The sequence below is a fragment of the Oncorhynchus kisutch genome, linkage group LG2 (genome assembly GCF_002021735.2).
Source record: "Oncorhynchus kisutch isolate 150728-3 linkage group LG2, Okis_V2, whole genome shotgun sequence".
NCBI classification, from domain to species: Eukaryota; Metazoa; Chordata; class Actinopteri; order Salmoniformes; family Salmonidae; genus Oncorhynchus; species Oncorhynchus kisutch.
This window is the reverse complement of record NC_034175.2, coordinates 2,011,963-2,038,804: the sequence shown is the minus strand read 5'-3', so window position 1 is coordinate 2,038,804 and position 26,842 is coordinate 2,011,963. Positions and strand designations below refer to the sequence as shown.

At 44.3% G+C, this 26,842-nt stretch overlaps 1 protein-coding gene across 1 annotated transcript; it reads left to right on the top strand.

Moving 5' to 3' along the window:
* The first annotated feature begins 695 nt into the window (after positions 1-695).
* LOC109901641 (uncharacterized) lies at positions 696-18,651 on the top strand. Its single transcript, XM_031803384.1, has 8 exons — positions 696-816; positions 10,743-13,123; positions 13,184-14,094; positions 14,275-14,482; positions 15,281-15,379; positions 15,537-15,786; positions 16,880-16,996; positions 17,787-18,651. The coding sequence occupies exons 2-8, from the start codon at positions 11,213-11,215 to the stop codon at positions 17,942-17,944; spliced, it is 3,654 nt and encodes a 1,217-aa protein (XP_031659244.1). The 5' UTR covers positions 696-816; positions 10,743-11,212; the 3' UTR covers positions 17,945-18,651.
* The last annotated feature ends 8,191 nt before the right edge of the window (positions 18,652-26,842 follow it).

Below are 26,842 nucleotides of genomic sequence, written 5' to 3'. Positions count from 1 at the left end.
GAGGAATACTGCTGACGAGACAGTGGTCATGAAGGAGGAATACTGCTGACGAGACAGTGGTCATGAAGGAGGAATACTGCTGACGAGACAGTGGTCATGAAGGAGGAATACTGCTGACGAGACAGTGGTCATGAAGGAGGAATACTGCTGACGAGACAGTGGTCATGAAGGAGGAATACTGCTAAGGAGACAGTGATCATGAAGGAGGAATACTGTTGATGAGACAGTGGTCATGAAGGAGGAATACTGCTAACGAGACAGTGGTCATGAAGGAGGAATACTGCTGACGAGACAGTGGTCATGAAGGAGGAATACTGCTGACGAGACAGTGGTTATGAAGGAGGAATACTGCTGACGAGACAGTGGTCATGAAGTAAGAAAATTCTGCTGACGAGACAGTGGTCATGAAGGAGGAATACTGCTGACGAGACAGTGGTCATGAAGGAGGAATACTGCTGACGAGACAGTGGTCATGAAGGAGGAATACTGCTGACGAGACAGTGGTCATGAAGGAGGAATACTGCTGACGAGACAGTGGTCATGAAGGAGGAATACTGCTAACGAGACAGTGGTCATGAAGGAGGAATACTGCTAACGAGACAGTGGTCATGAAGAAGGAATACTGCTGACGAGACAGTGGTCATGAAGGAAAGGAGACAAGGAAAGGATGCTGTTAGGAACACAGCACACTGTATATGTAAATTAAAGTGTGATACTGATGTCTCTACCGGTGGTGTGACACTTCTTTGTTCCCTCAGGAAGGAAGTCTCTCAGCTCACGCTTCAGACGACAGAGCGGAACAGCTACAAGTCTGAGGTAAATGTTTTTTATGTGATTTTCAACCTTTTCATGTATTTCTTATAATGCAGATTTTGTCCTGTCTAGATCTGCCTTGTTTGTGGGCATCAACATGACACACACTGACAGATATATAATCAATATGTGGGAGTACCTTTAGACCTATTGACCTGTGCTATTGATAAGTTGATGTTATTTATCTCAGTCAGAGCCCTGAACTGGCCAACCCTCACATTGCCCCAAGAACCCTGTCCCTTCTTCCTCTGGCTGTGGTGATGTCACAGCAGGAGACAGAGAGATTGATTTTGATATGGCTGTTTGGTGTGTGTGTGTGTGTGTGTGTGTGTGTGTGTGTTGTACAGCGTCACATCTCATGTAGTGTAGTTGTAAATCTACTGACTGACTTCAGGGTCAACTGATCAATACAAAATGGCAGCATGTGTTTGTACTGTATGTGTGTGTGGAAGGGGATGATACATATGCATGTGTACATAAATCAAATCAAATTTTATTTGTCACATACACATGGTTAGCAGATGTTAATGCGAGTGTAGCGAAATGCTTGTGCTTCTAGTTCCGACAATGCAGTAATAACCAACAAGTAATCTAACTAACAATTCCAAAACTACTGTCTTATACACAGTGTAAGGGGATAAAGAATATGTACATAAGGATATATGAATGAGTGATGGTACAGAGCAGCATAGGCAAGATACAGTAGATGGTATCGAGTACAGTATATACATCTGAGATGAGTATGTAAACCAAGTGGCATAGTTAAAGTGGCTAGTGATACATGTATTACATAAGGATGCAGTCGATGATATAGAGTACAGTATATACATATGCATATGAGATGAATAATGTAGGGTAAGTAACATTATATAAGGTAGCATTGTTTAAAGTGGCTAGGGATATATTTACATCATTTCTCATCAATTCCCATTATTAAAGTGGCTGGAGTTGAGTCAGTGTGTTGGCAGCAGCCACTCAATGTTAGTGGTGGCTGTTTAACAGTCTGATGGCCTTGAGATAGAAGCTGTTTTTCAGTCTCTCGGTCCCAGCTTTGATGCACCTGTACTGACCTCGCCTTCTGGATGATAGCGGGGTGAACAGGCAGTGGCTCGGATGGTTGATGTCCTTGATGATCTTTATGGCCTTCCTGTAACATCGGGTGGTGTAGGTGTCCTGGAGGGCAGGTAGTTTGCCCCCGGTGATGCGTTGTGCAGACCTCACTACCCTCTGGAGAGCCTTACGGTTGTGGGCGGAGCAGTTGCCGTACCAGGCGGTGAGACAGCCCGCCAGGATGCTCTCGATTGTGCATCTGTAGAAGTTTGTGAGTGCTTTTGGTGACAAGCCGAATTTCTTCAGCCTTCTGAGGTTGAAGAGGCGCTGCTGCGCCTTCTTCACGATGCTGTCTGTGTGAGTGGACCAATTCAGTTTGTCTGTGATGTGTATGCCGAGGAACTTAAAACTTGCTACCCTCTCCACTACTGTTCCATCGATGTGGATAGGGGGGTGTTCCCTCTGCTGTTTCCTGAAGTCCACAATCATCTCCTTAGTTTTGTTGACGTTGAGTGTGAGGTTATTTTCCTGACACCACACTCCGAGGGCCCTCACCTCCTCCCTGTAGGCCGTCTCGTCGTTGTTGGTAATCAAGCCTACCACTGTTGTGTCGTCCGCAAACTTGATGATTGAGTTGGAGGCGTGCGTGGCCACGCAGTCGTGGGTGAACAGGGAGTACAGGAGAGTATAAGTGTGTGTGCGTGGTCAGAAGGTGACACACTGAGCGAGTCTGGAATGCCGTCCTGTGAGCAAGAAGGAAGGAGGGAGTAACAATGGAAGGGGGAGGAGAGAGGGGGGGGGGGGGTAAACCAGTGGGGTAGGTTTATGTTACTGTATAGATACATAATGCAAAGATGACAGAGAACACACAGAGAGAGGGAGCTGGGAGAGGGAGTTGGGAGGAGGATGAGGATGATGGTAACAGTACTCTCTCCCACTACTACCCCAAAACACAGCTTCTGATTGGATTAGCTTGGACTCCTAAGTTTCTCTGAGGGTAAGGTGTGTTTCTGTGTCTTTGTTTAATTTGGCTTTAGAGTGAATGGGGCCATGTTGTTACCAACGGATACGCAGGTGGGAGGCTTTGTGAGCTGGGAGAACAGGTGTTTCTGTAAACTGACACGGGGACTTACCTGAGTCAAAAAAAGAACTGGTACACAAATAGAAAAACACACATTACCATCTTAATGGAATTAATAGACTCTCATGGATTTCGTCTTCTTGTTGATAGATGTTATTTATTCATTTTTGTGATCTTCAAACTTACTGATATTATGATGTAGCTTAGTTGTACTGTGATGTTTTCAGCTGTTTGCTTTTGGCTAGGTTGGTGACAGTTATTCTGTTCACTGATATGACAGCAGTCTGCACCCATTAGACCGTTAGCTTTGCATAACACCCCAGAGATTAAATATTTGACAGTGGGAGGTTATATGTCAATCTGTAGGTGAATGACTGAATAACAAGTCAAGAACCCATAACTGAAGGGATGCTTCACTCTAACGTTCACTGGTTGTGAGTACTGTAGTAGATAGTGAGTAAACTATCTTGTACTGAGTAGGGTATCTTGTAGTGAGTAGAGTATCTATCTTGTATTGAGTAGAGTAACTTGCACTGAGTAGGATATCTTGGAGAAATAAAGGTGCTATCTAGAACCAAAAAGGGTTGTCCACATAGGAAAACCTTTGGATAACCTTTTTTGGTTCCAGGTAGAACACCTTTGGGTTCCATGTAGAACCCTCTGTAACCCTTTCTACAGAGGGTTCTACATGGAACCCAAAAGGTTTATACCTGGAACCAAAAACAGTCTACCTGGAACAAAAAAGTGTTATCCTATGGGGACAGCTGAAGAACCCTTTTGGAACCCTTTTTCTAAGAGTGTACTGAGTATAGTATCTTGTACTGAGAGTATAGTATCTTGTGCTGAGAGTATAGTATCTTGTGCTGAGAGTAGGGTATCTTGTGCTGAGAGTAGGGTATCTTGAGCTGAGAGTAGGGTATCTTGAGCTGAGAGTAGGGTATCTTGAGCTGAGAGTAGGGTATCTTGAGCTGAGAGTAGGGTATCTTGAGCTGAGAGTAGGGTATCTTGAGCTGAGAGTAGGGTATCTTGAGCTGAGAGTAGGGTGTCTTGTGCTGAGAGTAGAGTGGAGAGTAGAGTGTCTTGTGCTGAGAGTAGGGTGTCTTGTGCTGAGAGTAGGGTGTCTTGTACAGACAGGAGAGTATGTTGTACAGACAGGAGAGTGTCTTGTACAGACAGGAGAGTATGTTGTACAGACAGGAGAGTATGTTGTACAGACAGGAGAGTATGTTGTACAGACAGGAGAGTATGTTGTACAGACAGGAGAGTATGTTGTACAGACAGGAGAGTATGTTGTACTGACAGGAGAGTATGTTGTACAGACAGGAGAGTATGTTGTACAGACAGGAGAGTATGTTGTACAGACAGGAGAGTATGTTGTACTGACAGGAGAGTATGTTGTACAGACAGGAGAGTATGTTGTACAGACAGGAGAGTATGTTGTACAGACAGGAGAGTATGTTGTTCTAACAGGCCCAGATTCCCGTCATTTGTGTGAAGAGAAGACGTAAGAGCACGCAGATCAGGCTGCTTTTTGAGGATCCGTAGGCGAGCGAGTAAACTTCCACTGCCATCAGTTCTACTTGCTAACATGCAATCATTGGAAAATAAAATTGATGACCTACAATTACGATTATCCTACCAAAAGAACATTAAGAACTGTAATATCTTATGTTTCACGAGTCGTGGCTGAACGACAACACAGATAATATAGAGCTGGAGGGATTTTCAATGCACCGGCAGAACAGAGAAGCTATGTCTGGTAAGATGAGGGGTAGGGGTGTGTGTCTTTTTGTGAATAACAACTAGTGCGCGATGTCTAATATTAAAGAAGTCTTGAGGTATTGCTCGCTTGAGGTAGAGAACCTTATGATAAGCTGTAGACCACACTATCTACCAAGAGAGTTCTCATCTATATTATTCGTAGCCATCTATTTACCACCACAGACCGATACTGGCACTAAGACCGCACTCAACCAACTCTATAAGGCCATAAGCAAACAAGAAAATGCTCACCCAGAAGCGGCGCTCCTAGTGGCGGGGAACTTTAATGCAGGGAAACTTAAAGTTTTCACACACTGTTGCTGGTATTTTGGCCCATTCCTCCATGCAGATCTCCTCTAGAGCAGTGATGTTTTGGGGCTGTTGCTGGGCAACACAGACTTTCAACACCCTCCAAAGATTTTCTATGGGGTTGAGATCTGGAGACTGGCTAGGCCACTCCAGGACCTTGAAATGCTTCTTACGAAGCCACTCCTTTGTTGCCCGGGCAGTGTGTTTGGGATCATTGTCATGCTGAAAGACCCAGCCATGTTTCATCTTCAATGCCCTTGCTGATGGAAGGAGGTTTTCACTCAAAATATCACGATACATGGCCCCATTCATTCTTTCCTTTACACGGATCAGTCGTCCTGGTCCCTTTGCAGATAAACAGCCCCAAAGCATGATGTTTCCACCCCCATGCTTCACAGTAGGTATGGTGTTCTTTGGATGCAACTCAGCATTCTTTGTCCTCCAAACACGACGAGTTGAGTTTTTACCAAAAAGTTATATTTTGGTTTCATCTGACCATATGACATTCTCCCAATCTTCTTCTGGATCATCCAAATGCTCTCTAGCAAACTTCAGACGGGCCTGGACATGTACTGGTTTAAGCAGGGGGACACGTCTTGCACTGCAGGATTTGAGTGCCTGGTGGCGTAGTGTGTTACTGATGGTAGGCTTTGTTACTTTGGTCCCAGCTCTCTGTAGGTCATTCACTAGGTCCCCCCGTGTGGTTCTGGGATTTTTGCTCACCGTTCTTGTGATAATTTTGACCCCACTGGGTGAGATCTTGCGTGGAGCCCCAGATCGAGGGAGATTATCAGTGGTCTTGTATGTCTTCCATTTCCTAATAATTGCTCCCACAGTTGATTTCTTCAAACCAAGCTGCTTACCTATTGCAGATTCAGTCTTCCCAGCCTGGTGCAGGTCTACAATATTGTTTCTGGTGTCCTTTGACAGCTCTTTGGTCTTGGCCATAGTGGAGTTTGGAGTGTGACTGTTTGAGGTTGTGGACAGGTGCCTTTTATACTGATAACAAGTTCAAACAGATGCCATTAATACAGGTAACGAGTGGAGGACAGAGGAGCCTCTTAAAGAAGAAGTTACAGGTCTGTGAGAGCCAGAAATCTTGCTTGTTTGTAGGTGACCAAATACTTATTTTCCACCATAATTTGCAAATAAATTCATTAAAAATCCTACAATGTGATTTTCTGGAATTTTTCCTAATTTTGTCTGTCATAGTTGAAGTGTACCTATGATGAAAATTACAGGTCTCTCTCATCTTTTTAAGTGGGAGAACTTGCACAATTGGTGGCTGACTAAATACTTTTTTGCCCCACTGTATGTCCATAATTCTATCCTCCTGATTCCTGCTTACAAGCAAAAACTAAAGGTTTGATGCTACGCTACAGGACTGTTTTGCTAGCACATACTGGAATATGTTCCGAGATTCATCCAATGGCATTGAGGAGTATACCACCTCAGTCATCGGCTTCATCAATAAGTGCATCCACGACGTCATCCCCACATTGACCGTACATACATATCCAACCATGGATTACAGGCAACATCCGCATTGAGCTAAAGGCTAGAGCTGCCGCTTTCAAAGAGCGGGACACTAATCCGGATGCCTATAAGAAATCCGGCTATGCCCTCAGACGAACCATCAAACAAGCAAAGCGTCAATACAGGATTTAGTCCTACTACACCGGCTATGACGCTCGTCGGATGTGGCAGGGCTTGAAAACTATTACGGACTACAAAGGGAAACCCAGATACGAGCTGCCCAGTGACGTGAGCCTACCAGATGAGCTAAATGCATTTTATGCTCGCTTCGAGGCAAGCAACACTGAAGCATGTACGAGAGCACCAGCTGTTCTAGATGACTGTGTGATAACGCTCTCAGTAGCCGATGTGAGCAAGACCTTAAACAGGTCAACATTCACAAAGCCGCGGGGCCAGATGGATTACCAGGACGTGTACTCAAAGCATGCCGGACCAACTGACAGGTATCTTCACCGAAATGTTCAATCTCTCCCTGACTGAGTCTGTAATACCTACATGTTTCAAGCAGACCACCATAGTCCCTGTGCCCAAGGAAGCAAAGGTAACCTGCATAAATGATTACCACCCCGTAGCACTCACGTCGGTAGCCATGAAGTGCTTTGAAAGGCTGATCTTGACTCACGTCAACAGCATCCTCCCGGAAACCCTAGACTCATTCCAATTCGCATACTGCCCCAACAGATTCACAGATTACGCAATCTCAATCACACTCCACACTGCCCTTTCCCACCTGGACAAAATTAACACCTACGTGAGAATGCTATTCATTGACTGTAGCTCAGCGTTCAACACCATAGTGCCCACGAAGCTCATCAATAAGCTAAGGACCCTGGAACTAAACACCTCCCTCTGCAACTGGATCCTGGACTTCCTGATGGGCCGCCTCCAGGTGGTAAGGGTAGGCATCAACACGTCTGTCACTCTGATTCTCAACACTGGGGCCCCTCAGGGGTGTGTACTTAGTCCCCTCCTGTACTCCCTGTTCACCCACGACTGCATGGCCAAACACGACTCCAACACCATCATTAAGTTTGCTGACGACACAACAGTGGTAGGCCTGATCACCGACAACGATGAGACAGCCTATAGGGAGGGGGTCAGAGAACTGTCAGTGTGGTGCCAGGACAACAACCTCTCCCTCAGTGTGCGCAAGACTAAGGAGCTGATCGTGGACTACAGGAAAAGGCGGGCTGAATAGGCCCCCATTAACATCAACGGGGCTGTAGTGGAGCGGGACGAGAGTTTCAAGTTCCTTGGTGTCCACATCACCAATGATCTATCATGGTCAAAACACACCAAGACAGTTGTGAAGAGGGCACGGCAAAACATTTTCCCCCTCAGGAGACTGAAAATATTTGTCATGGGTCCCCAGGTCCTCAAAAAGTTCTACAGCTGCACCATCGAGAGCATTCTGACCGGTTGCATCACTGCCTAGTATGGCAACTGCTCGGCATCTGACCGTAAGACGCTACAGAGGTTAATGCGTACGGCCCAGTACAACACTGGGGCCAAGCTTCCTGAAATCCAGGACCTACATAATAGGCGGTGTCAGAGGAAAGCCCATAAAATTGTCAGAGACTCCAGTCACCCAAGTCATAGACTGTTTTCTCTACCATCACACGGCAAGCGGTACTGGAGTGCCAAGTCTAGGACCAAAAGCCTCCTTAACAGCTTCTACCCCCAAGCCATAAGACTGCTGGACAACTAATCAAATGGCCACCGGACTATTTACATTGACCCCCCCTCCATTTGTTTTGTACACTGCTGCTACTGGCTGTTTATTATCTATGCATAGTCACTCCATCCCTACCTACGTGTACAAATGACCTCTAACCTGTACCCCCGCACACTGACTCGGTACCCCCTGTATATAGCCTCGTTTTTTCCTTATTTTTTCCCCTTTAGTTTGGTAAATATTTTCTTAACTCTTCTTGAACTACACTGTTGGTTAAGGGCTTGTAAGTAACCATTTCACGGTAAGGTCTACACTTGTGGTATTTGGCACATGTGACAAATAAAGTATGATTTGATACCCATCTTGTACTGATGGTAAATAGATTAGTAAATAAACTGGCGGTTCAGTAGGTTGGAACAGTTGAGGGTCTAATTCCCACACGGGCCCCCATATACTGAGTGGCTTTGTATAGAAGTCCATCACCATGCTATTGTTCTAACAGCAGGTCAACAGTACCCTGTGGTGGTGACAGTGTAGATATCAGTAGCTCCATCTGAACGCAGTGCCCATACAAACTGCATGGAAAGCAGTTTCACTCAGTTCCGCTTCTGTTACAATCTTATCTGATCACATTCAACTCTGTTTGACTGAGCCCTTTGTGGAGCACTTTGAATCTCTGTCTGTGTTTTGATTGTTTTATTTGACGAGAGAGAGCATGTATATGTGTGTGTGTGTGCGAGAGAGAACCAGAGAGAGATCATGTATATGTGTGTGTGTGTGCGAGAGAGAACCAGAGAGAGAGCATGTATATGTGTGTGTGTGTGTGAGAGAGAACCAGAGAGAGAAAGAAGGAAAGAGAGAGATTAGGCTGTATCTGTGTAATACATTGTTTCCTAGTGTCAGAGTGGATTGTTGTCTGACTGGTTTTTCCAGTTTGATTTTAGGTTGTCACCAGTCCAGCTGACCCAGGACATGTTTCTAGTGTAAACAGCTGTTAGGACATACCCATTCAAGTGACGTGTTTAGGTGGTGAGTGTGTGTGTGGAGAGGGAGACCTCTATGTGAATGGACTCATTGAGTCAGTATGAGGGGAATGTATGGAAGGCAGCAGAGTTTCACTGATGAGGTAACCTCACTTCACTGAGATGGTAGTTGGATGGAGACTTACTATAGAGTTTGGAATGTCCTGTTTTTCAACTTAATTGTTTTTTTCATTCGTTTTTTGTCACTTTCGTTTCTTTATATATCTCTCTTTCTGTATTTTTGTTCTTCTTTCTATCTCTATCGCTGTCTCTTTCTGTCATCTCCTTTTCTGTCTCTCTTTTATCTCTCTTTCTGCCTCCTCGTCTGTCTCTTTCTGTCTCCTTGTCTCTGTCTCTTTCTGTCTCCTTGTCTCTGTCTCTTTCTGTCTCCTTGTCTCTCTCTTTCTGTCTCCTTGTCTCTCTCTTTCTGTCTCCTTGTCTCTGTCTCTTTCTGTCTCCTTGTTTCTCTCTTTCTGTCTCCTTGTCTCTGTCTCTTTCTGTCTCCTTGTCTCTCTCTTTCTGTCTCCTTGTCTCTCTCTTTCTGTCTCCTTGTCTCTGTCTCTTTCTGTCTCCTTGTCTCTGTCTCTCCATCTCCTTGTCTCTGTCTCTTTCTGTCTCCTTGTCTCTCTCTTTCTGTCTCCTTGTCTCTCTCTTTCTGTCTCCTTGTCTCTGTCTCTTTCTGTCTCCTTGTCTCTCTCTTTCTGTCTCCTTGTCTCGGTCTCTTTCTGTCATCTGTCTCTTTCTGTCATCTGTCTCTTTCTGTCTCCTTGTCTCTGTCTCTTTCTGTCTCCTTGTCTCTGTCTCTTTCTGTCTCCTTGTCTCTGTCTCTTTCTGTCTTCTTGTCTCTGTCTCTTTCTGTCTCCTTGTCTCTGTCTCTTTCTGTCTCCTTGTCTCTCTCTTTCTGTCTCCTTGTCTCTGTCTCTTTCTGTCATCTGTCTCTTTCTGTCATCTGTCTGTCTCTTTCTGTCATCTCTCTCTGGCTCTCTCTATATATCGCTCTCTCTCTCGCTCTCTCTATATATCTCTATATCTCTCTATATCTCTCTCTCTATATCTCTCTCTCTCTCTCTCTCTCTCTCTCTCTCTCGCTCTCTCTCTCTCTCTCTCTCTCTCTGTCTCTCTCGCTCTCTCTCTCTCTCTCTCTCTCTCTCTCTGTCTCTCTCTCTCTCTCTCTCTCTCTCTCTCTGTCTCTCTCTCTCTCTCTCTCTCTCTCTCTCTCTCTCTCTCTCTCTCTCTCTCTCTCTCTCTGTCTCTCTCTCTCTCTCTCTATCTCTCTCTCTCTCTCTCCCTCTCTCTCTCTGATGACTGTAATCTGGCTACTAACTGTACTATATCATTACATTTGACCATAGTGTCCAGAATACCGTTACCTCAGCATTCCTAACCATTTCATTTCAAAGATGGAATTTTCTCAGTAAAAATATGCAATGTTTTTCATATGTAAATATAACAAAACATAACATTTGACATATGATATATTTCTTTATGTTTATAGTGTTCTGAGGCTTGTGTGTGACCGCTCACCCAGGAAAACTTCACTGCTGAGGACCTCTGTTTGACTACTGGAGCCGACACCACAGAGAGGAATCGACAAGGAGGGAGGGAAGTAGAACTAACAATCATCTGAGTGTGTGGGAGACAGAAATGCAGAGAATCTTCATGGATGGAATCTCAAACCTGTGGATATACAAGTGAGTGTCTGTTGATATCTGGAGCCCCAAACATGAGAAGATTGCAGTTCAACCACTCTGACATTTCTGCTGGGGCAGACAAACACCTTTCCTACCAGGCCTGTGCTGCTACCAGGCCTGTGCTGCTGTGATGATTTTGACCAGTGGTTAAACTCTGCAAAAAGGATTACTGGGATTCTTAAACTGTCACCTTTTACTACATACTACGTTTGGAATAATTCAACTCGCACTGGACCCATTCCCCAGTGAGGGGAAATACACAACAGGCTCCACAATGGCCACCGGACAGTTGAGACAGAATGGTGGTGTGAGGGACGTGATCCCAGAGGATGGCAGTGACAGGGGAGGAAACTGTGGCATTGCAGGGAAGTTGGCTGGAGACCGGGGCAGGACAGAGTGGAGAAGGCTAAACCTGCCCAAAAGGAGTAAGAGTTTAGACTGGAGTGGAAGGGGGGCTAGCCCTGGCGAGGGGCTCAGGACTGGGCTGCTGAGGTTTTCTGGGAACCTAGGGGGAACCACACTTAAACGAGCAGAGAGTTTGGAGAGTAGGGGGGCAGGAGAGAGCAATGTGTTGTCCAGGGTGAAGGCCTTTAACTCAGTTGGACCAGGGGAAGTGATGAGCCCCGTTGGGGGGTCAGGGCGTTCCCTTGGTGAAGGGGTGTCCCCTGTGGGTCTAGCATATGTGGCTATATCTCTGGAGAGGGCCAGTGGGGGCCAGTCCCTCCCCACCAGACTGAGTTCTAGTCCTGGTCCTGGGTCTGGAACCAGAAAACCAGCTGGTGGATCTCTTGGATCCTCCAGGGGTCAGAGTATCTGGGACCGGATACAGAAGCTCTATGGGTCTACTGGAACTGATAAAGCTACTAACAGAGATGAGGATGTGAAGGACTCAACCAGAACCAAGCGTCTCTCAGCACCGGTAGGAGACTGGTCTCTATTGGAGAGGGATGGGGGGGATACAGCAGCCAATCGCAGGAAGTCCACCACAGACTCTGTCTTTGTCTCCCCCCTCTCCTCCCCCTTTTCCTCCCCCCTCAGTGGATTATCCAGGGGGGAGAGGAACAGCCTGCTCTCACACACACCCCTAGTAGAACAGAACACCACACACACACCCCTGGTAGAACAGAACACCACACACACTACACACACACCACAGAGACATCAGAATAGTGCAGTCAAGGTGTCTGGTTTGAGCCCCTCACTGTCTCCAGTGTCAGGGTGTACCACACCCACACTCTCATACAAACCCTCACACACACCCTTAGTGGAGGGGTCATCAGTGTGCATTAGGGACCCCTCACTATCCCCTCCATTAGAAGACAAACAGGAAAGAGGGGAAAAGGAGGTGACAAACACTGTGGGCAAAAAGAGTGGAAGTAGTGAAGACAGCGAAAAGGAGAGAGTAAGGGTGGGGAGCATGGCTCAGGAAAAAGAGAAATGGACTGATGTCGAAGGAAAAGGACACAAGAAAAAGGAGGTGGAGAAGCGAGGGAGAGATCACGCTGAAGTCTTTCTCCCCCAGCACAGACTATCAGTGACACCCACCAGGGACTCTCAGCCTATCACAACGTCTGGAGTAGGGGTCACCACAGGGTCAAACCCCCTCCTGACCAATCAGCTTAATGGGAAAACTGACACCTATGACAGGAGCAAGACCCCTGGTAGAGGCGTGGCCAGGGAACAGAGCCTGTCAGAAGATGTGTTTGAAGCCAACACCCCACAGAAGATAACATTACAGAACACAGAAAATACCAAGTTACCTGGGAAACTGGTAGTGCCCTCTGCAGCCAGTGTGAGGAACAAGATCCACCAGTTTGAAGCTCTGACACAGACATCTCAGGTCCCAGTGCCCAACTACCTGAAGCCCAGACGGGCTTTCTCTGTCCCAGAGCAGCTCAGTGAGTCTGGAGAGGGGGTCAGGAAGAGTGGGTTGGATAGACAGGTACGCGGGGTGGGGGGAGTATGGGAGAGAGGGAGAGGAGGAAGAGAGGGAGGGATTGTAATTATGGATGGGGGGAGAGGACGAGGAGAAGGGGTAAGGAAGAATGTGCCAGATAAAGCACTTGGTGGAGGGAGAGGAAGTGAGGTAGTGAGAGAAGAGAGGAAGGCTCATAGAGGGTGGGCGGTGAGGTCTATGTCAGTGGATGAGGTGAGGCTGGGGAGCAGGGAGAGAGGGGGAGTAGGGAGAGAGGGAGAGTAGGGGAGAGCGGGGGAGTGGGGGAGACTGGAGGAGTGGGGGAGACAGGGGGAGTGGGGGAGAGCGGGGGGAGTGGGGGAGATAGGCAGAGTGGTTTATAGAGGGTTAGTACGGGGAGTGAGGGAGACAGGGGGAGTGGGGGAGATGGGAGGAGTGAGGGAGACAGGGGGAGTGAGGGAGACAGGGGGAGTGGGGGAGAATGCTGTTGGCTCTGGTACGTTTTCCAACGTCAAGGGTAAACTAGACATCCCTCTGAATGGCAAAACCACCAGAGAGACACTGAGAGACTTTTCCATTGATGAGCCAGACCTCCCCAATCACACAGTCACACCCCAGGACTGGAGTAGGAGAGGCACCAACACAAAGACTACTACAGTCACTGGCAAGGATACTTCATCCTCCCAGCTGTCTAACTCTGTGAACAACTCCAATGACGTTCTAGGTGGCCCTGACCAGTCTAGGAGGCCTCACAGTAGAGACTCACCTAAGCTGCCATCTCCAGTGAGCGATGATGACAAGACACCAACCAACACCCCCCAGAACTCCCCCTTCCACCCCCAGAACACACCTCCCACCTCCCCACACCTCCCCACTACTTCCCTGCAGCCTAAACACCAACAGGGTGTAGATTCAGGCCTGGCTGACCTAAAAAAACCTCCAGTCTCCACACACACAGCCCAGGGTAGGGTCACTACTGACCCTGCTATCCCAGTCTCACACTCTGGCCTGGGGAGGGATTCCCTGTCCCTTCCCCTCACCTCCTCCTCCCCCAGCAGCCTACCCCTCCTCCCCACTCTGGCTCAATGGAAGTCAGAGGAGGGGAGATGGAGTGATGAGGATATTGATGATGAAGGTACAGAGAAGGACTCAGACTCCACCTACGACTCAGACTCTGCTGAATCCTCGGTGACCGTCACCAGCACCATGAGCCAATCACATCGCAGGAGTTTCTCTCTCAGGTGGGTCACTTCTGTTTTCAACTGATGATGAAAATACTACGCTAACACAACAAGCACCATGTTTAAAAGTCAATTAACAGCTAGAAAGGTGGGATTATTGTCAGGCTACCTGTTACTTGTTTTTATCTAATCATTCAACTTTATCTTTGAGTTTATTCGCCCACTATGTCTCTCTCTCAGTCTGGCAGAGCTGTGTAACTTCGGAGAGGTGGACTATGATCCCCAGTCTTCCTCTGACAGTGAGGAGTGGCCGTCCAGCCGGTCAGCCAGCCGGTCAGCCAGCCTATCGTCTGACGTGTCAGCATTGTCCTGTGTGTCTGTCCTGGGCAGTGATGAGCTGAACCGCCTGCTGGACGACGTAAAGGGCCTGGGGGACACAACGCTGCAGGTACAACTATCTTCACTATACCAGACTAAACAACCAGCTAAAACATTACGTAAAGGGCCTGGGGGACACAACGCTGCAGGTACAACTATCTTCACTATACCAGACTAAACAACCAGCTAAAACATTACGTAAAGGGCCTGGGGGACACAACGCTGCAGGTACAACTATCTTCACTATACCAGACTAAACAACCAGCTAAAACATTACGTAAAGGGCCTGGGGGACACAACGCTGCAGGTACAACTATCTTCACTATACCAGACTAAACAACCAGCTAAAACATTACGTAAAGGGCCTGGGGGACACAACGCTGCAGGTACAACTATCTTCACTATACCAGACTAAACAACCAGCTAAAACATTACGTAAAGGGCCTGGGGGACACAACGCTGCAGGTACAACTATCTTCACTATACCAGACTAAACAACCAGCTAAAACATTACGTAAAGAGCCTGAGGGACACAACGCTGCAGGTACAACTATCTTCACTATACCAGACTAAACAACCAGCTAAAACATTACGTAAAGAGCCTGGGGGACACAACGCTGCAGGTACAACTATCTTCACTATACCAGACTAAACAACCAGCTAAAACATTACGTAAAGAGCCTGGGGGACACAACGCTGCAGGTACAACTATCTTCACTATACCAGACTAAACAACCAGCTAAAACATTACATTAGTGTTATTCCATTCGTATTAGCATTAATAATAGCATCAGTATTTGTCAATGCTCAACTGCCATCTTGTGCTGTTGCTGTTCTATCCCCCTCACTCTCTCTCCCCGCTCTATAGAACTATGAGGATGTCCAGGTGGTGGTTCTCCATAAGGATGTTGGTGTGGGCCTGGGCTTCACCATGGCAGGAGGAGTGGACCAGAACAAACCTGTCATTGTGAGTACTACTCAACTAGTACCAATGCTTCCATGTTTCTGTGATCGACTCAGGTCGCCCACACAATTCAAGACCACATTAGCCCACTGATCTAATGCCTAGGCATCATGTTCTTTCACTTCCTGGTCTACTCTGACCTCTGGTGTTTGTCTTCCAGGTCCATAAGGTGTTCCCGGCAGGGGTGGCTGCTAAGGAGGGATCCATCCAGGAGGGAGACAAGGTCCTGTCAATCAACGGCACAGCGCTGTGTGGCTCCTCCCACTGGGAGGTGCTGAGGACACTAAGGAGGGCACGGACTCAGGGGATGGGCGTGGTTGTCTTGAGGAGAGGGGGGGTAACAGACCCCCGTAAGGGAGGAACAGTGACTGATAGTCCAGGAGGGACACAGACAGAGCCTGCTAACACTGGTGAGATGGATCAGCTGGTTGGAGCATTGCAGTAGAACTGTGGTAAAAGTTATCTAAAGCAGAACAACATTGATCAATGTTCCAAAGTCATTTCACAGCTTCTCTCTTCTCACCCTGAACCTGTTGTTTTTCCACAGCTTCTCTCTTCTCACCCCGAACCTGTTGTTTTTCCACAGCTTCTCTCTTCTCACCCTGAACCTGTTGTTTTTCCACAGCTTCTCTCTTCTCACCCTGAACCTGTTGTTTTTCCACAGCTTCTCTCTTCTCACCCTGAACCTGTTGTTTTTCCACAGCTTCTCTCTTCTCACCCTGAACCTGTTGTTTTTCCACAGCTTCTCTCTTCTCACCCTGAACCTGTTGTTTTTCCACAGCTTCTCTCTTCTCACCCCGAACCTGTTGTTTTTCCACAGCTTCTCTCTTCTCACCCTGAACCTGTTGTTTTTCCACAGCTTCTCTCTTCTCACCCTGAACCTGTTGTTTTTCCACAGCTTCTCTCTTCTCACCCTGAACCTGTTGTTTTTCCACAGCTTCTCTCTTCTCACCCTGAACCTGTTGTTTTCCACAGCTTCTCTCTTCTCACCCTGAACCTGTTGTTTTTCCACAGCTTCTCTCTTCTCACCCCGAACCTGTTGTTTTTCCACAGCTTCTCTCTTCTCACCCTGAACCTGTTGTTTTTCCACAGCTTCTCTCTTCTCACCCTGAACCTGTTGTTTTTCCACAGCTTCTCTCTTCTCACCCTGAACCTGTTGTTTTTCCACAGCTTCTCTCTTCTCACCCTGAACCTGTTGTTTTTCCACAGCTTCTCTCTTCTCACCCTGAACCTGTTGTTTTTCCACAGCTTCTCTCTTCTCACCCTGAACCTGTTGTTTTTTCACAGCTTCTCTCTTCTCACCCTGAACCTGTTGTTTTTCCACAGCTTCACTCTTCTCACCCTGAACCTGTTGTTTTTCCACAGCTTCTCTCTTCTCACCCTGAACCTGTTGTTTTTCACAGCTTCTCTCTTCTCACCCTAAACCTGTTGTTTTGACAGAGAACGTAGGCAAATGTGTGTGTGGGAGTCATTTTGACCGTGTGTGTGTGTCCTGTGTGTCAGGTCAGAGGGTGTGTGTGAGGCTGGAGAAGCGCAGCAGAGACCTGGGCTTCAGTCTGGAGGGAGGAGTGGGTTCCAGCCTGGGAGACAAACCCCTCACTGTACAGAAACTCTTCCTAGGTGAGAGGTCAACCTACCTACAAAATATAATAGTATTAATGAACGTTACTTGATCATCTTTTTTATTCCTATTGCTGTTTCCTCCCTATTGAAAAAATTATGTATTCTGTTTTCATGTTATCATCTTGTGTAAATATTCTGTTTTCATGTTATCATCTTGTGTAAATATTCTGTTTTCATGTTATTATCTTGTGTAAATATTCTGTTTTCATGTTATCATCTTGTGTAAATATTCTGTTTTCATGTTTTCATCTTGTGTAAATATTCTGTTTTCATGTTATCATCTTGTGTAAATATTCTGTTTTCATGTTATAATCTTGTGTAAATATTCTGTTTTCATGTTATAATCTTGTGTAAATATTCTGTTTTCATGTTATCATCTTGTGTAAATATTCTGTTTTCATGTTATAATCTTGTGTAAATATTCTGTTTTCATGTTATAATCTTGTGTAAATATTCTGTTTTCATGTTATCATCTTGTGTAAATATTCAGTTTTTATGTATTTTCAAGAGGACCATAATGGAAATAAGTTTTTAAGTGATTTAAAAACTTCAATAATGCATTGTGTCCACACATAGTGTTTTTAAATGGCCAAATAAATCAAATACACTTACTGTATATCACCACATGGTAGAGGAGCTGACCTTTCTACTGAGGTCATTCAAATGAATGTCTCTTTAGTCAGCCGAAACACATGTCAAACTCCAAGCTCAGACCATTGGTTATGAGGTGTCTGATAAAGATATCAAGGTCAACATCTACTAACAATAAGCCCCTCTTCTCTTTCAGGTGGTCCAGTGAACCAGGTGTCTCCAGGGGACGAGGTGATGGAGATCGAGGGTGTGAGCTTGGTGGGCCTGAGGAGACTGGAGGCCTGGACCTTGATCAGAACACTGCCCCCTGGGCCTGTGGATGTGGTACTACACCGTCCTCACAAACCACAGTGACAGGAATGAACATTGATATGCACCCTCGAAATGCTTATAACAAGGCACTGAAGTATTGTACTCCTATGAGGTTGAAGTGTGTGTTGCCAATCTGATTTTGGATATGTGGTTCGGGTCAACTTCTACCTCAAGTGAGAGGGATGATATGTATTGCAGCAGTCATACGATAACAAAGCACTGAAGAGACCAGTAAACACTGAGGAGAGGGCCTGTCTGTATATAGGGTCAACCCAGGGTATGAAGAGGGAGACAGAGATCAATACAGAGGTCATTTATTTAATGTTGTAGAAATATGCTGTATGTTTCTTTAATACCTAGTCGGCCCATTGTTTTATATGTTGAAATGTAAGGAGTTTGTATATGGCTGTTGTAATATATATTGTGACTAGAAAGTTAATAACCGTCCTCTGTCTACTTGCTGTTAATAAATCCTACAATAACCCCATGGTTGAAAGCGGTCCCTGGCGGCAGTACATGGCGGCAGGTAGCCAAACGGTTAAGCGCATTAGGCCAGTAATCGACTAGGTGTAAAATATGTTGATGTGCCCTTGAGCAAGGCACTTAACCCTAATTACTCCTGTAACTCACTCTGGATAAGAGCATCTGCTAAATTTCTCAAATGTACATTGTTTTACTTACAGGGGGCACTAGAGGATCACATTATCTGGCCACCTATGCTGCACACAAATATACTCTGTTCTCAGGGATAGGTGTGTGTGTTTGTGTGTGTGTGTGTGTGCATGTGTGCACGTGCAATGAGGCTCTTAGGTGTAGTTTATAGGCCTATATGTGTTTATGTAATGTCTCATGTCTCAGTGACACATCGCGTTCGAATTACACTGATTAATGTCACTGATTAACGTCACTCATTATTTAGCGACAGGTCAGGTCAGAAGGACGTAACTTGTCAGAAGACGCTGCTCTTGGTGGGATGGGTTCTCATTGGATGGGTCTCCCTCCCTGACACCTGACCATGTGATAAGATGGCATTACGCTATAGCCGATGTAATACTAAGCTTAGATTTTTTCTGTCCCTAACAAGAGAATAATGCCAAGTCATTGTTTTCTGCTCCCCAGTGTGACCTTTAGTGAGCTAGTGATACTTCATAACATTTCAACCAAGCTGCGTTTCATTAGTATCTGTCTTCCCTGAGTCATTATCTCCTCATTATCGGTACTGTCTTTTTATTATCCTGAGGGTTTCATCAGGGCCTGTTCAGGAGAAGTGACTTTTCATAACGTTCAGATAGAAATGTCTTTTCTAGAGCAGACATATGGGTCTGTCATGTAGAATACAGAGTTGTACCAGCTCTAAGCACATATTTTCTTCTTGAATTTACCTGAAATTGAAGGACAGTTCACTTGCCTTCCTCAATTGTGTTAGTTAGCTCTTTCATTTTTCTCTGTGGTTTATTAATTACAGTAGATTACTCAACACTATTACAAGAGAGGTCAATATAACCACATTGACCAATCTTATCACTCTGGTGGAGTTGTCAACACAGGCTTAATTAATGATTAGTTGCCTAGTTGGCACAGGCCTACATTAGGTTGGGAGTTGTCAACACAGGCTTAATGAATGATTAGTTGCCTAGTTGGCACAGGCCTACATTAGGTTTGGAGTTGTCAACACAGGCTTAATTAATGATTAGTTGCCTAGTTGGCACAGGCCTACGTTAGGTTTGGTGTTGTCAACACAGGCTTAATTAATGATTAGTTGCCTAGTTGGCACAGGCCTACATTAGGTTTGGAGTTGTCAACACAGGCTTAATTAATGATTAGTTGCCTAGTTGGCACAGGCCTACATTAGGTTTGGTGTTGTCAACACAGGCTTAATTAATGATTAGTTGCCTAGTTGGCACAGGCCTACATTAGGTTTGGTGTTGTCAACACAGGCTTAATTAATGATTAGTTGCCTAGTTGGCACAGGCCTACATTAGGTTTGCCAAAAGCACCAAAGGGCAGTGTTGTACGATTGTGAAGTTCTTTTGAATGTACTAATACTGAAGAATCAGAATACACAAATGGGCATGCATTCACACGGACACATGCACACACACACACAAACACACACATGCACAAACACATACATGCACACACGGCACCTTAGGAGATCATGTTGTTAAAGATGCTAACCCCCCGGAAGGTCACATGGTCCTTATCTAATTCCCTGTGGTATCTTTAGGGTCAGGTGGGGCTGTAAACACAACATACAGATATTATACACCACTCTTACACAACGCTCACTCAATATTGAACTGCATTATACTCAATACAAAGAAGACTAGAGAAACAAGGGAAGACGGTAAGAGATATTGTTGCAATACCCAAATAAGTAGATCTCGGGTTAAAATTATAATTATATTTATATCGGAACAAAACAGCTAAAAGGATATGCCTAGCTAGTTACCTTGGGAGCTAGGTAGCTAGTTAGCTTGGTAGCTAGGTAGCTAGTTAACTTGGTAGCTAGTTAGCTTGGTAGCTAGGTAGCTTTCAAGATAGCGATATATATCTGGGATCCAACTTTTTTCTCAAATGACTTAGCTGGCTAATTGACTTCCTCAACCATGGTAAGACAAAGGAGCTCAAATGTTTAATCACACCAAAAACACAGCAGATACTGTTTGTTTAGAAGAAGGATGACATTTAACTAGGATTTAAAACTAGGTTTTGTGCAGTTTAGAGTTCATGGTTATGGAGGCCAAAGTCTGATTGACGAGATCAGATCCGATACTTTAGTTAATGGACAGTCAGCCGTGTGGTTTGTGTGTGTGTGGTTGACGTGGATTTGATGAGGGGACAGGTCGGACACTGATAAAGACGGTAACTAAATAGTAAAGGAGTGCACGGGGAAAGATGATGACGGACATTAGGCCACAGACAGGTGAAGATGACAGCTGTTATTGACTGAATTACCCTTTTTATTTTTGCCTTTAACAGTGTGTGAATACCACTTTGACTACAAGATTCTGCAGAAACCAGTAGATCTGCGTGGGCATCTGATCTGCACAGAGCAACATACACATAATCTGTAGGCTGGCCAGGTGTAAGCTACAGGTTTAGGCACAGATGCGTATAGATGGGACAGATCCAGGCTAACAAACAGGTATTGGGGATGAAGGAGAGCGGGCAGGTACCAGGTACCTGACGAACCCCTTGGCTCGGGAGTGTTTGGGAGAGCTGATGGGAACATTTGTTCTGCTGGTGAGTAGCCTAGCTTCTAAAGCCTTACTGTTCAAAATGGAAAACATAAAGCACACTATTTTTATAGACAGAAGAAAAAAAATCTAAATATAATATATATATATATATATGTATGTGTGTGTATATATATATATATATATATATATATGTGTGTGTGTGTGTGTGTGTGTGTGTGTGTGTGTGTGTGTGTGTGTGTGTGTGTGTGTGTGTGTGTGTGTGTATATATGTGTGTGTGTGTGTGTGTGTGTGTGTCATATGCACAGTCCAATGAAGTGCTTACTTGCAGGTTTTCCTCTCGACATTGCAACCACAAATAAGAATTGATAACCTGAGTAAACAGTCAGTAGAGAAATGACCACCAGTCAACACCACTTATTGCAACCATGTTCATACATGCAGTTGTGTAAAGTACTGAAGTAAAAATATTTTAAAGTGCTACTTAAGTTGTTTTTGGGTCTATCTGTATTTTTTTAAACCACTTTTACTTTTAATCCACTATATTCCTGAAGAAAATAATGTACGTTTTACTCCATACATTTTCCCTGACACCCAAAAGTGCTCATCACATTTTGCATTTTTAGCAGGACAGGAAAATTGTCAAATTTATGCACGTATCAAGAGAACATCTGGTCATCCCTTCTGCCTCTGATCTGGCGGACTCACTAAACACACATGCTTCGTTTGTAAATGAGTGTTGGAGTGTGCTCCTGGCTATCTGTAAAAAAATACAAAATAATACTAGAATATGGTGACGTCTGGTTTGCTTTATATAAGGAATTTGAAATATTTGTACTTTTACTTTTATTTTAGCAATTACAATTACATTTTGGATACTTAAGTATATTTAAAACAAAATACTTTTAGACTTTTACTCAAGTAGTATTTTACTGGGGTGACTTTCACTTGAGTCATTTTCTATTAAGGTATCTTCACTTTTAAGTATGACAATTGTGTACTTTTTCCACCACTGCCTATGTCGAAATGTGAACATATTTTTTAGCAGTATCCTATTAGAGTAGCTTATGAAAAAGTAATTTGGTACATTATGACTTGATAAGAAGTTGATAGCTTGAAGCTATAACCAGAGAGGTTTTAGGTGTATGGCATCTTTGTTCAACTCTGAGCGGTTGTTTCGGGCCAGGCAAGTTAACCCCCCTCCCATTTTGGCACCGTGACTCGCTACCCAAACCAGATGCGACTGGTTTCAAGAGAGACATCATGTGATATCCTACTGCTGTCTAGTGGATGGACTGGGAATCAGACAGGGAATATAAAAATATACAAAACATTAACAACACCTTAGAGGTTGCTGGATCGAATCTCCGATCTGACAAGGTAAAAATCTGTCGATCCTTCCCTGAACAAGGCAGTTAACCCACTGTTTCCCGGTAGGCCGCCATTGTAAATAAGAATTTGTTCTTAACTGACTTGCCTAGTTAAAAAAAAAAATTAAATGTATAAATAATTTCAGAATTAATAAAGATGATTGGTTTTCAAACTGACGAAAATCTGGTGTTTATGTCAAACAGCTTTGTTATATTTCAGTCTTCTGTGATGTAATATTGGGATGAAAAGTCAAAACTGAAAACATTTCATCGCTATACAGTATGTGACATGGTACAGGTGTCTTCTTTTATAACCATGTGTATACTTTTGGTTCCAAGTAGATTTGTTTTAAGACTACTAAGAATCACTTTTCGTGATGTTTCACCATAATAAAATGAGAGTTCAGTTCATGTAACAGTGTTGACCTTAAAATTAGGGACAGACGTAAATTATTCACTAATCACATGAAAAAGAAATCTTCAGAAATCTTCAGAAATTACTTTTGCAAAGCAACAAAATAACTAGGGTTTTTACAATGATGGTGAAATGATGGGGTTAAGTGGGTTAAAATGTTCCTAAAATAACACATATTTTTTGCATTTACATGATCAAATATCTGATGTATTGAATTCTCCATCTGGCCTATATTAAAGGGCACTTCATTTAATATAACAGGCTTTTAAAATTCAATACTGGTGAACAATTTAGAATTGAAATATCAAAGGGACGCAAAAGGCACTCTTTTCATGGAACGACCCATCTACTTTTAGTAAACTACTTCTCCTTATCTATAGCCAACAAAAAGCCACAATACACAGAATTGTAAGACTGGTTATCTAAGCTGGTCTCTGTTAAGAGCCTTTGGACGGGGTATGGTAGAAGGTGCCAGGCGCAATATCGTTACACTTTATACTGTCATGTTATATATGTTAGTCCATGACCGTTAGGTCTATTCCAGCTTGTCCATGTGTCTGTGTGCAGGCTGGGACCTTGCTCAATCACACAGCTGAGGAAGGGAAAGTGCTAGAACTGGATGTCCTTCTAGCCATGGCTGCAGTTCATGTTCCCTCTCTTTCTTTTACAGTATCTCCCTTGAGCTCCTCTCTTTCCCCTCTCTATCACATCCCCTCATACCCCCTTTACCTCTACTCTACTTGTGCTTTGCTTCTCTAATTCTTTCTCCCTCCCTCCCTCTTTCTCCCCTCCATACTCTCATCTCCTCCCTCACAGTAATTCTTTCAACCTGGAGTCAGGTAGACGTAACATAGAAAACTTAAGTAATGTGAATGAATGATGGTTAATACGTGATAAGCAGTAATGGACAGTCACTACCATCATGGGACTTCGTACCCGAAAATGAACCGACCTCAAAAAGCACTAATCGCTCAGCACTAAACGTTGAATATCATACTCATTTCAGTATCCCGGATTTATATTTATTATGTTACGTCTAGTCTATGAGACCAGCCTGCCTCTTTAATCTAACTTGACTTCATCTCTGCCTCCCTTCTCTCCCCCTTTGTCTTCCTCTAGATGTTTGGCTATAGTGCATCAGCCCTCTCAGCCAACATGGCCTTCTCTGTAGGGGTCATGTCTGCCATGTACCTCTGCAAGGGGGTCTCAGGTAAACCCTACTACACCTTTCATCCCAAACCAACACCCATCCCAATCCTTGGACTAGAATAAATACGGTCATTTTCTCCACTCTAAACAAAAGCTCATACAGTATACAGTATGTACAGTACAGAGGAGGCTGGTGGGAGGAGCTATAGGAGGACAGGCTCATTGTAATGTCTGGAATGGAGTAATGGAATGGAGTCAAACGTGGTGTCCATATATTTTATGCGTTTGATACCGTTCCAATAATTTCATTCCAGCCATTACAATGAGCCCATCCTCCTATAGTTGCTCCCACCAGCCTCCACTGGTAGAGTATATTGCTGCTTCAATGACAAACTGACAACCCTAATCCTAAAATGAAAACACACAGCAAATTCTCCAGTGTTTAATCAACACTGAGAGCCAAATATGTTATCATGAACATTTTATTATTCATTTATTATTCATTTATAACACAACACAAGTATTTAATATGGACTTATTTTGATTGCCTAGTTTTACCCTGACACAGTAGCCTGCAAATCATGCTCTTCAGGCCTGCAAGTCACATTATGAAGGCTTGCAAAGTGATATAATTCATATTGGAATACAGACAGAGTGGGGATAACCAACATTTTGGCTACCTAAACCATCTAAACTGGAACAACCATTTCAATAACGGGCGCAATAAATCCAAGTAAGAGATTGGATTAGTTTAGAAAAATGTCTGTTATTTATATTTAAGTAGCATAGGATTAATGGGCAGGGTGCCCTGGGTGAAGTTGCTCCCATACGCACTGTGTCTGGTGCTGGGAGCTTACCTGGCCTCTGGCCTGGTCTTCCTGGTCTACTATGGTCAGTCAGACACACTCACACACCAGTCCCACCAATCACTGGTGTCATGTCAGCTTGTTACATGCATATTCAGTAGCATTATGATATAGTGTGTCATGATGACTGTCACTGAACAACCAGCTCCCTCTCTCTGTCAGATGCTATCATGTACTTCAGTGGAGGGAATTTGACAGTGTATGGGGCTAATGAAACGGCGTCCATCTTTGCCACCTATCCCTCAGAGCACCTATCCCTCAGAGCACCTATCTCTCAGAGCACCTATCCCTCAGAGCACCGATCCCTCAGAGCACCTATCCCTCAGAGCACCTATCCCTCAGAGCACCTATCCCTCAGCAGCAGCATCCTAGACCAGGTCAGACCAATATAATACAGTACGAAGCAGGAACGGATGATGGTGTGTCATCACTAACTCAAAAGGCACTCACTCATCTGAGCCATCTTTGTTGCAGGTGAATGGTAACAGCTGAATAAGATGAGAAAAAGAGGAAACCCGCACACTGATCTTGATAGTATCACTGCTCTTTAAAAACGTTACATATCGGCCTCAAGGCCTTCCTCAGAGCGTTTGGCCTTCGTCACTAACCTCCACAGCTACAAAGTCATAAACCCTGCCTATTTTCCTAAATTTCTCTTCTTAAAATGAGATTTTCAACCTAACCCTAACCTTAAACCACACTGCTAACCTTATGCTTAACCCTAACCTTAAATTAAGATTACATTATCATTAACTCACTAGCTTTAAGCACCAGCTGTCAGAGCAGCTCACAGATTACTGCACCTGTACATAGCCCATCTATAATTTAGCCCAAACAACTCCCTCTCCCCCTACTGTATTTATTTATTTATTTTGCTCCTTTGCACCCCATTATTTCTATCTCTACTTTGCACATTCTTCCACTGCAAATCTACCATTCCAGTGTTTTACTTGCTATATTGTATTTACTTCGCCACCATGGCCTTTTTTTTTGCCTTTACCTCCCTTATCTCACCTCATTTGCTCACATCGTATATAGACTTATTTTTCTACTATATTATTGACTGTATGTTTGTTTTACTCCATGTGTAACTCTGTGTTGTTGTTTGTGTCAAACTGCTTATCTTTATCTTGGCCAGGTCGCAATTGTAAATGAGAACTTGTTCTCAACTTGCCTACCTGGTTAAATAAAGGTGAAATAAATCAAATAAACAATTTTACGATACAGACAATTTGGACTTTGTGGCTGAGATATCTAGTGGAAACCATAACCATAACGGTGTCATAAATGTGAAGATTCTGAAACATAAGAAAGCTAAATGAAACTGAATATTGTTTTTAACAACTGACTCTGAGAGCTTTGTTCTATCTGTATAAGGTTCTATCTGCATTTTGTCCAGATTGAGTTATTTTTATTTATTATTTATTTAACCAGGTAGGCCAGTTGAGAACAAGTTCTCATTTACAACTGCGACCTGGCCAAGATAAAGCAAAGCAATTCGACACATACAACAACACAGAGTTACACATGGAATAAACAAAACATACAGTCAATAATACAGTAGAACAAAAGAAAACAAAAAGTATATATACAGTGAGTGTAAATAAGGTAAGATAAGGGAGTTGAGGCAATAAATAGGCCATGGTGGCAAAGTAATTACAATATAGCAATTAAACACTGGAATGGTAGATGTGCAGAAGATGAATGTTGAAGTAGAGATACTGGGGTGCAAAGGAGCAAGATAAATAAATAAATACAATATGGGGGATGAGGTGGGTAGATAGATGGGCTGTTTACAGATGGGCTATGTACAGGTGCAGTGATCTGTGAGCTGCTCTGACAGCTGGTGCTTAAAGCTAGTGAGGGAGATATGAGTCTCCAGCTTCAGAGATTTATTGACATAGCCTTGTTCTGTTCAATGTTCTCTACCTATATAGTA